At 41.8% G+C, this 10997-nt stretch overlaps 1 protein-coding gene across 1 annotated transcript; it reads right to left on the minus strand.

Moving 5' to 3' along the window:
• Window positions 1–8168: 8168 nt before the first annotated feature.
• LOC109253663 (mitochondrial intermembrane space import and assembly protein 40-like) lies at window positions 8169–9002 on the minus strand. The gene has a single exon (XM_053891940.1). The coding sequence runs from the start codon at window positions 8935–8937 to the stop codon at window positions 8482–8484; it is 456 nt and encodes a 151-aa protein (XP_053747915.1). The 5' UTR covers window positions 8938–9002; the 3' UTR covers window positions 8169–8481.
• Between the last annotated feature and the right edge of the window lie 1995 nt (window positions 9003–10997).

A 10997-nucleotide genomic window follows, 5' to 3' on the forward strand; every position in this document is an offset into this window, starting at 1 on the left:
CGGCACAGTAGGACATCACCAGCTAGAAGTGGATATCACTGCACTATAAGCCCACTCTGAGTGGCCTTGAAATACAGTGAAGCACCAAGTTATCCCCTTGGTGTGGAAGGAGAAATGGCCGGAGGTATGTACTTGCTGGTCAGGGATGTGGAAAGACCATAACTGGACAACTGACGACACAAGATCTAGGGACAAGAAATGTAGATGGACCTCTCAGAATGGGCATGGAGTGTGAAGATGGTTATGCCCTACATAAATGCCTGCCAGAGGGCATTTGTCCAGAGGAGGTTCTCAGTGATCAGGTGAGAAAGAAGACTGAGCTTGTGGATATCAACTGGATTCTCTCCTCAGACACCCCAGTGCTTGCTTGATTGACTCATGACTAGAAAGGACATGCAAGCAGGGTTAGAGGTTCAGCCTGAGCCTGGCATTGTAAAGCTTAGTAACGTTGATTCTGGCTACGGCTCCTGCTGGATGTCCAACCTGCCAATAGCATAGGCCAGTGCTGAACCTCTGATATGGCACCATCCCCTGGGAGGACCAGTCGGTTTCCTGGTGGCTGGTTGATTACATTAGATTTCTCCCACCATCCCTGTGCCCACAGGGATAGACACATACCCTGATATAGAGTTATCCATCCTGTTCACAAAGTTTCTTCCCAACTGCCATAATGTGCTTAATGTGTCAACTTGACTGTGCCCAGACATTTGGTCAAACATTATTCTGGATATTTCTGTTGAAAGTGTTTTTTGAATGAGATTAACATTTAAATTGGTGGACTTTGAATAAAGCAGATTGCCCAATGTAACATGGATGGGCCTCATCTAATCAGTGGAAGGCTGAAGTAGAAAAAGACTGACCTGCCCCAAGCAAGAAAGGATTTTCCCAACATACTGCCTTTGGACTTGGATCCCCCAGATCCACTCCTCTATTTTGTTTCACCCTGCTTTCATCCCTGGGAGCCTGGCCTTTATGGATTACATCAATAAGCTTCCTTGTCCTTTAGTTTCTAGTCAGGTTTGCCCATTGGGAGTCTATGGCAGGATATCATAAAGAGGTAAGAGAGTAAAATTAGGCTATTTATTACCCCCAGCTCTGCCCTTGTAGGGTCACCTAGAGCTGGTTGTGTCCACCGACCAAAAGTCACAATTGTTTTCAGAGTTCATTCTACATGAATCTTTGATTTCTGAAAATCACTTTATTCCCTCATTCCTTCTAGCTTAGAGGATTTTTAACAGCTCATTGCCTAGCGTTATCCCGTGTGGTTTTGCTACACCCTGCCCATACCCTTGTAGACCATTCTGTTTTAAACCCTCCTTGAATTTTCCTATTTCAAATATGTCATCCGTCTCTTCTGGGGACTCCAATATGTTCTTTCTTGTTTCCTCTCTGTTTTATCCCTTTTCTTCTCTAATTCCCTTCTGTAAATACTGTAGGTATTTACTAGGATTTCAACTATGACCTCTAAGCAGATGACTCCTGAATCTATAGTTTGCTGGCATACAGGCCTAAATCTCAAAATCATATTTGACTCATAACCTTCTCCCACTCTCACCTCCACTGCCATCCACCCTGTCCTTTCTAGTTCCATGGCTACTATGCCATACGGCATGGTGATGAAGAGCATGGGCATTGGCCTCCGTCAGACATAGGCTTGAATTCCATTATCTGCTGCTCACTTGAATAAGTTCATCCCTCCATTCAATGAATATTTATTGAGCATCGGCTTCATGCCAGGTACTGTTCTAGGCCCCGAGGATTCAGCAATGAAAAACACGAAATCCCTGTCTTCATGAGGCTTACATTCCAATGGGGACACAGGTTCTAAATACATGAACAAAACAATAAATACTTTCAGATTGTGCCCAGAAGAAAACAAAATGGGGTAATGGGAAACAAGTGTCATGGGAGGAGGAAATCTTAGAATCATAGGGAAGTGTGGCTACAGTGGAAAAGAGAGTCCTGGACCACGCTCTGGGACATGATAAAATTTAGAAGTTGGGAAAAATAATAGCAAATGTATTTATGGCTTTTACTAAGTGCCGGATATTGTGCTAAGTGTATTGCATACAGTAATTCCCTCGATCCTTGCCATAACCCTAACAGGTATCACTTTGACCTTTATCATCATTTTACCAATGAGGAAATTGAGGCACAGGGAGGTTAAGTAACTTACAAACGTCATCTAGATAGCAAGCGGTACAACTGGGATTTGTACTTAAGCAGCCTTGTTTTGGAGTCCATGTTCTTAGCTTCCATGAAGAAAACTGTCCTCCAAGAAGAGAGAGAGGAGGAAGGGTTAGTAAGAAACCGAGAAGTAATATAATGTCCATGACCTCAGTTTTTCCATCCATGAAGTGGAAATAAAAATAGTGTGCTTCACAGGGCTGTTGTGAAGATACAATTTTATACCGCTTGCAAAGTACATATCACAGTGTCTTTCAAGTAGTAGCCACGTGGTAGATGGAAGCTGCTATTATTACATCTTAGGCTAGTGTAACAATTTCCTAACTGGCCTACCTGACTCCTCCCTCTCCAGCTGCACCTCCAACCCAGACTGAACAACTGGCTCACATAGTCCAATTTACCGCTACGCAGTGGTGCCATTGTGATCTTACATACTGGTCACCTGCTCAAAATCCTTTGGTGGTTCCCAATTGCCTATGGCAGTGATAGGCCAACGTTTTATGTAAAAGACCAGATAGTAAATATTTTTAGGCTTTGTGGGCCATGTGTTCTCTATTGCTAGTACTCATTCCTGCCATTGTAGAGCAAACACATTCAGATGTGTTCCAATAAAACTTACCAAGTCAACCATGGAAAAGACTGGATTTGGCTCACAGGCCACATTTTGTCAACTCCTGGCCTACAGAATTAGGTTTGGCATTCAGGACTCTATCTGCCTCTTACAGTCTTGCCTCCTACTGCTTCCAACTGTTGGTTCACAAACTGTACATGGAGGGAGAGGAGAGATCAAAGAAACAGGCAGGCCACTGCAGATTGATAAATGGCAAGTTTAATAAGCCAAGGAGCTTACTTACAAGGTTTGTCTTGGATGGCCACAAGACAAGTAGATTTCCATACCTGCTCACCAGAATTTTAAGTTTTTACAAAGGCCTTGACTGGGTTCAGTCATATATACCGTCTAGATGGTTTCAACACATTACTATCTCAAGGCTATGTCCTTGGGGCACCTTCTAGCCTGGGTGAGGCAAGTGGAACACACATTCCAAGGACAGGGGAGGGGACGAGGAGCCTCCAAGTGCCTAGGTCCAACTTGTAAGCCAACCGGTGGTCATGTCCTCTTGATGACCTCCTCTAACATCAATCACCCATTCAAACACTCCAGCCAAACCATATGATGCTCTTCGTTTACACTCATTCTTTTATCTGAATTGCCCTCCTTTTCAAGCTCTATTACAACCCTATGTATGTGTATTGATTAGGGTCCTTTGTTTGTAAGCAACACAACTGATTTTGGCTGTAGTATAGACAGCAGGGGCTCATGAATATCAGTGTTCTTTTTTTCTGGACGCCCAACTAGATTACATTTTCCAGCCCACCTTGAAGTGAAGTGTGGCCATGTAACTGAGTTCTGGCCAATGGAATATGAACAAAAGTGATATGTGCCATTTTTCCATAAAAACCTCCCACATCTGATCTTGCCGGCTGAATGCAGAGGTTGCCTGTTGTAGTTAGTTCAAGCTGCTGTGACAAACTCCTATAAACAGAGTGACTTAAACAACAGAAATGTATTTCTCATGGTTCTGGAGCTTGGAAGTCCAAGATCAAAGTGTCAGCCAATTCACTTCCTGGTGAGGATTCTCTTCCTGGTCCGAAGATGGACACTTTATTTCTGTATTCTTGCATGGTGGAGAGACAAATCATCTCTCTTGTCTATTATTATAAGGGTACTGATCCCATTCATGAATGCTCCCCACTGATGACTTAATTACCTCCCAGAGACCCCACCTCCAAATACCATCACACTGGGGATTAGAGCTTCTACACATAAATTTTGAGGACACAGCAACATCCAATTCATAACTACTCCTAAGATCTAGAGGAGAGAAGAGCCAAAGAATGAAAGAAGACTGGGTCCCTGAGTAACTATGGAACATAGTCCTTCTGCTGACTCACTTTGGATAGGGCATGAATGAGAAATAAACATTTTTTGAGCCACTAATATTTCAGAGTTTGTTTATTTCTTACCCAAATTATTACGCTGGCTAAAGGAATTTATTTGGAAGGCAGTGGGTTAGCTCACAGACGGAAAAACTAAACAACCAGGTCTCGCAAACAAGGCATCTTCTGAGATCTAGATAGAGAGAACTAATGGATCACTTTTCCAGGGCACCAGTGGCACTGTCAATCAGCTCTAATTGTTTTCCATCTTTGCATCGCTCAGCTCAAGATTCAAATTCCTAGGAGAATCTAATTGACTTGGCTTAGAACTTGTGCCCAACTTTTGACCAGAGGAATGCAGGGAATATCGACTGGCAGTCCCCAAATGCTGCATACAGTGAGGGTGGGGAGTCTTCCAAAAGGGATGACATAGCTGGCACTTGATATGTCCAGCAAAGGAGCAGTGAATCCTGGGCTTTATGTGGTCCATCTATTGAATTCTTAATTTCAGTTATTGTACTTTCAATTCTAGAATTTTCATTTGATTCTTTTTTATAGATTCTAGCATTCTGGTGAAAGTGATCATGTTGTCCCTTATTTTCTTGAATGTTTGTAGTCTATGTCATATAACTGCAATAACTGGGTCACTATGAGTCTGTTTCTTTTTTTGTTAATTTTTTAAATGTTTATTCATTATTCAGAAATAGAGACAGAGCATGAGCAGAGGAGGGGCAGAGAGAGGGGGAGACACAGAATCTGAAGCAGGCTCCAGGCTCTGAGCTGTCAGCACAGAGCCCAATGTGGGGCTCGAACCCAGAAACCGTAAGATCACTACCTGAGCTGAAGTCGGACGCCCAACCGACTGAGCCACCCAGGCGCCCCACTATGAGTCTGTTTCTATTGTTTTGTTTTTTTTTTTCTTCTTGGACTTGTTTCTTGGTACATCAGTTATTTTTTTATTGACCACCAGACTTTGTGTCTGAAAAGGCATATAGGCTCTAGATGACCTTATATCCCTTCAGAGAGGATTCACCCTGTTTTCCCCAAGGCAGCAGAAGCGCAAGTTACCTTAATCCAATCAACCACTGCGGTGACTTGAGGCTGATTTATAGCATTTGCTAGACTCATCATATCCTCAGTTGACCTGATTGCTAGGATATAGCTCTCTAAGAGGTCCCAAATGAGAGCCAGGAGGTAGATGTTTCCTAAGGATTTTCCTCCTTGGGAAGTTCTGAACTCCAATTTTTGTCTCTTCAGCTCTGTGAAACTTCCAAACACTCCTCTCTACTTTTGACCACTCTCCTTGACTTCTAATTTGTTACTCTGTGCAACTTAATCAGCAATTTCCCGGAGGGGAAAACCTGTGCTGAGTGTCAGGTTCACTTTTCTGTGCTTCTCCACTCTCTAGATCTTGGACATTCAAATTCTAGCTGGCCTTGCAGACCTTAAACTCCATTTTTTGTCCCCTGGGTTCTGTGGTATTACCTAAAGCCCTGGTGGCTTCTCTGCCTCTTGAGAGACACTTTCTACTCAGTGTCTGGTCCAAGAAGTGGCAGGTATTCTAAGGGAAAAAAGCAACATGCAAGAAGTTGGTCTTACTTTGATGAGTTTCCCTTCTTTCTGGGATCTCACCTCTGAAGTCCTAGCTCTCTGATGCCTTCAGAAAAGAAAATTCTTTTTCATATTTTACCTGATTTTTCTAGTTGTTCTCAGAACAGCATTCGTTGGTTATAAGTTACTCCATCTTTAAAAAAATTTTTTTATGTTTATTTTATTTTTGAGATGAAAGAGACAGAGCGTGATCAGGGGAGGGGAAGAGAGAGAGGGAGACACAGAATCTGAAGCAGGCTCCAGGCTCCGAGCTGTCAGCACAGAGCCCAACGCAGGGCTCAAACCCACGAACTATGAGATCATGACTTGAGCCAAAGTCTGCACTCAACTGACTGAGCCACCCAGATGCCCCCTTTTTAAAAATTTTTTTTCATCTACTTTAAAAAATATCTTATTTTTAAAATTAATCTTTATACCCGCGGGGCTTGAACTTACAACCGCAAGATCCAGAGTCACATGCTCTACTGACTGAGCCAGCAGGTTGCCACCAAGTTACTCCATCTTGAAGCAGAAATCCCTTGAGTGCTACAATATATTTTTTAATTGGAGTATAGGTGACATACAATATTATATTAGTTTCAGGTGTACAGCATAGATGATTCTATATATTTTAAGTGTTCACCATGATAAGTGTAGTTACTGTCACCATACAAAGTTATTATAATATCATTGACTATATTCCCTATGTTGTACTTTTCATTCCTGTTATTTATTTTATAACTGGAAGTTAGTCCCCTTCACCTGTTTTGCTCATCTTCCCACCCTCCTCCACTCTGGCAACCACCAGTTTGATCCCTGTATTCATGAGTCTATTTCTGTTTTTGTTTGTTCATTTGTTTTCTTTTCTAGATTCCACATATCAGTGACATCATACGGTATTTGTTTTTTTCTGTCTGACTTATTTCACTTAGCATAATACCCTCTGGATCCAACCATGTTGTTGTGAATGGCAAGATTTCATTCTTTTTATGGTTTATATTCCATTGTATACATATAATACTTTAATAAGTATTGGGCCTCCAAGAATTTTCTTGTATATTTCTCTCATTTATGAGGTCCTTAACTGGATAGGAAACCAGATATTTGCAATACCTTAGATATATAATTTTTAGTTATGATGATGACAGTATGACACTGTGTGTATCAGAATTAAGTGCAGGAAACAGAAACCACTCTAAGAAATTTAAAAAGTGAGGGGCCCCTGGGGGGCTCAGTCAGTTTAGCGTCTGCTTTGGGCTCAGGTCATGATCTCATGGTTTGTGAGTTCAAGCCCTGCATCTGGCTGTGTGCTGAAAGCTTAGAGCCTGGACCTGCTTCGGATTCTGTGTCTCCCTGTTTCTGCCCCTCCCCCTATTCACACTCTCTCTCAAAAGTAAACAAACATTGAAAAAATTAAAAAAAAAGAAATTTAAGAAGTGATTCCCCTTACCTCTTTTTTTTTTCAAAATGGAATTATACAACTTGTTTCATTAAATATATCATGTATTATGGCATACTTTTAGGGCAATACATATGCAGCCTTATTCTTCAGTTTGATCTATAATATTCCATAGTGTGGATGTCTTGTAATAAATTTAACCATTCCCTTATTGATGGACACTCATGTTGTCTCCAGGGTTTTTGCCACTAAAATTAACACTACAGTAAATGTCATTATGCCTCTGTGACAGTGAGTCCTGGTACTTTTATTTCTGTGCAGTGGAAGTTTCTAAGTGAGATTGCTGGGTCACACACACACACACACACACACACACACACACACACACATCTTTAGCAGGCTCCACACTCAGGACAGAGCCTGACTCGGCACCCGATCCCACTACCTTGGGATCATGACCTGAGCTGAAATCAAGAGTTGGACGTTCAACTGATTGAGCCACCCAGGTGCCTCAATATTTTTATATTTATTTATTTATTTATTTATTTATTTATTTATTTATTTATTTATAATAATATTTTATTTTTAATTGACTACTTAATTCACACCGTTTCTTCTCTTGGTTGCTACTTTCGTAACAATTAGGTCCCCACCTCTCAAGAACATTGCACTGAACAGGCTGACACAGAGCCAGTGTGAACACAGGCCCCAAACCAGGGCTTGTGGAAGAACAACAACAGCAAAACCAGCCTTTCTCTTCATTTAGAAAGGGACTGTGAATCAGAGGGTCCAAAGTTCCAATTTCCAAGCATGGAAAACCTGGAGCTCAAAGTGAAAATGGAAACCAAAATGCATCAGAAATGAAATATAGTACTCCTCACATACTCAAGGTCAAGATGGTTCATGAGAAATAAGTGATCATGTGGCCTTGTATTGGGAATGGCCCCACTCCAGCATTTTTAAAGGAAGATGGTTTTGTTTCGTTTCCCACAGGGGTATAAAATCTACTAGGGCATATAATCAATCAGAATAAATCAGCTCACTCACAAGACACTCCCAGATAATGATTTTTAGTTGCTGAGCATAGTCAGTACATTATTTCAAAGAGGAAAAATTCAGGATAATCTGAGAATTCAAAAGTGACAGCTACATTTGCTGATAGGTTTATGTGAGGCACACATACATTTTTTCCAGTGTATATGTCAAAGGACCAAGACCCCTGATCATCAAAATAAGTTATTTTGTACATTATAGTGCACAGAACAGAGGGAAAGACACTTTCTCGGAGAATGACCAAAAGGCATCTTACAAAAGGTTCATATTACTCTGAAGGAGAAGGACTGGAGCCCAGTGCCTTATGGTCTTCATTAGCTTGACCTCTCCTCTTCTTTGGTTGCAGTGGCTTCAGTAGGAGCTGTTTCTTCTAAACATTCTGCTGGCTTCTCCTCCTCCTCCTCCTCCTCCTCCTCCTCCTCCTCCTCCTCCTTCTCGTCCTCATCCTCCTGGGGATACAGGTCCGGGTATTTCTGCATGCATTCCTGCATGGCCAGGAACTGGTCTACACAGTCTGACCCCTTGACATCCTCTGTGCTATGGTGGAAGCAGGAAAAGGCCGACTTGAATTGTTCCCCACAGGGGCCACTGGCCATTCCCCCAAGGCACCGGCAGTTCCAGTTAATGTCTCCATTTGGCAGGATCAATCCATGCTCCTCGTAGGGATCGTTGGGGTCATCAGCCACCAGCTCTGCATTGCTTGGAGTTTCATGGTCTTCTTTGGTCACAAATATGATTCGATCCTTCCCTTCCTGCCGGCAATAGGCCATGGCTGCAGCGTCGGCACTCAGACCTGGCGGCGAGAGCGGTGGCGGCGGCCCAGAGGGTGGCAGGCTCCCGCTGTGACCTCTCCCCCAGGCTGGGCGGGAGGCTCCCAGGCCTACACGGGCCCGCCCCTCCAGGTCTGCCCCGCCCCGCGCCTGCCTGCTCGCCCTCCCAGCCCCAAACCCTGTTCCCCCTCCTCCTCAATATTTTTAAACTGTAACAGACAGAATTAGATTATGTTCCAAAAAGTTTATAACAATTTATGGGAAGAGATTTAAAACAGAGAATTTAAGTCTTACCAAATTGCTGGAAGTTCTAAAAGAGCAGGGTATAGGCTAGATTTAAAAGAACAGGTCCAGTAAAATACAGAACTGAAAACCCGAGGGAGCTACTACCTTTGATGTCACCCCTAGAGCTCTGCCAAGAGTCAAGAACCTGCCATTGTCGCCTCTGTACCTGCTGCAGCCACCTCTAAATACTCAGGGAGATAGATGAACAGCATCTGTCGCCGTGATCCAGCAATTATAAGCCAGATCAAGAAACTGCTGTTGCTGCCTTTGCTACGGGTAACCCCTCTTTTTTTTTTTTTTTTTGATGCCCAGGAAGCTGGAAGAGAAACACTGCAGAAAAACCTCATGTATACAAACAGGACTGTTCTTTCGAGCTTGTGCGTTCACTTCCTTCCACCTGCCAGACATCACTTAAGTGCATCTACTTGCTGATCTCGAATTTACATGCAAAACCTGAGCTCCATGGGATTGAGAAGTGGGATGGAAGTGGAGTAAACCTATCCATAGTATTAGCACAGTCTGTGATTATTATGTAGTTTTACTGACTACCCGCTTCTGCATAAGGCTGGATAAGACACTAAGTTCGGGTATTCACTGCCTACCACTGGACTTTAGAAGTGAGGGAAAAGACAAAGAGGCAATTCACAAGACAGGAAATGCATATGACATACAAAATTAGGGGAGAAGAACTTTTAAACAACACATCGGTGATTCAAAATCAGTAGTAAAATCAGGTATCTCCTTTTTGGCTTATAAAATTAATTAATATAAGTTAGACACAACTTAAAACTAGTGACAGAGCAATAAAATGGACACTTTTATTTACTGTTGGAGACAGCATAAAGCTGTCCAAATATTTTGGAAAATAAAGAGACCATATATGTCAAGAGTCATTACTGGTAGTCATATACTGTGTCCCAGTAATTCCAGTTTGGGGAAACTATCCTAAGGTAATATTCCTAATATACTGAAAAGAGGTTTGCATTCAAAGATATTTATTGTAGCATCATTTATAATGGGGAAAGTTGGAAACAACCTAAATATATATAATAGTAAGGGAATGGTTAAGTAAATTTTGGAACAGATACAAAATTAAATGTTTTGCAGCCATAAAATAATGCGTAAGTGAAATGATCATGTTACCAGAGACTTTTCTTCTCTTTAAGTTAATTTATTTATTTTTGAGAGAGACAGAGAGAGAGAGAGAGGGAGAGAGAGCACATGTGGGGGAGGGGCAGAAAGAGAGAGGGAGACACAGAATCCAAAGCAGCCTCCAAGCTCTGAACTGTCAGAGCCTGATGCGAGGCTTGAACCCATGAACCATGAGATCATAACATGAGCTGAAGTCAGATGCTTAACTGACTAAGCTGCCCAGGTGCTCCCAGAGACATTTATTTTAATCCACTGATCAATATGGGCATGATGCCTAAGTCATATGAACTTTTCAAGGACCTACAAAGGTAGCTGAAATTTGACGAAAATTGCTGGCTTGAAAACATAAAGATAACTGCAAAATTAAAGTCAACAAATGTTCAAATAAATGTTGAAAAATGTAACATTTTTATAAATTATTATGTTTTGTATCTAGAAAAACTACATATTCTTTTTTTTAATTTCTTTTTTTTATTTCTTTTATTTATTTCTTTTATTTTTTTATTTTTTTTCAATATATGAAATTTATTGTCAAATTGGTTTCCATACAACACCCAGTGCTCATCCCAAAAGGTGCCCTCCTCAATACCCATCACTCACCCTCCCCTCCCTCCCACCCCCCA

Source organism: Panthera pardus, unplaced genomic scaffold, assembly GCF_024362965.1.
Source record: "Panthera pardus isolate Hobbes unplaced genomic scaffold, ASM2436296v1 HiC_scaffold_27, whole genome shotgun sequence".
Classification (NCBI taxonomy): Eukaryota; Metazoa; Chordata; class Mammalia; order Carnivora; family Felidae; genus Panthera; species Panthera pardus.

Coding starts and splice junctions, on each gene's coding strand:
- LOC109253663 (XM_053891940.1), bottom strand. CDS start 8,937: ATGGCCTATTGCCGGCAGGAAGGGAAGGATCGAATCATATTTGTGACC.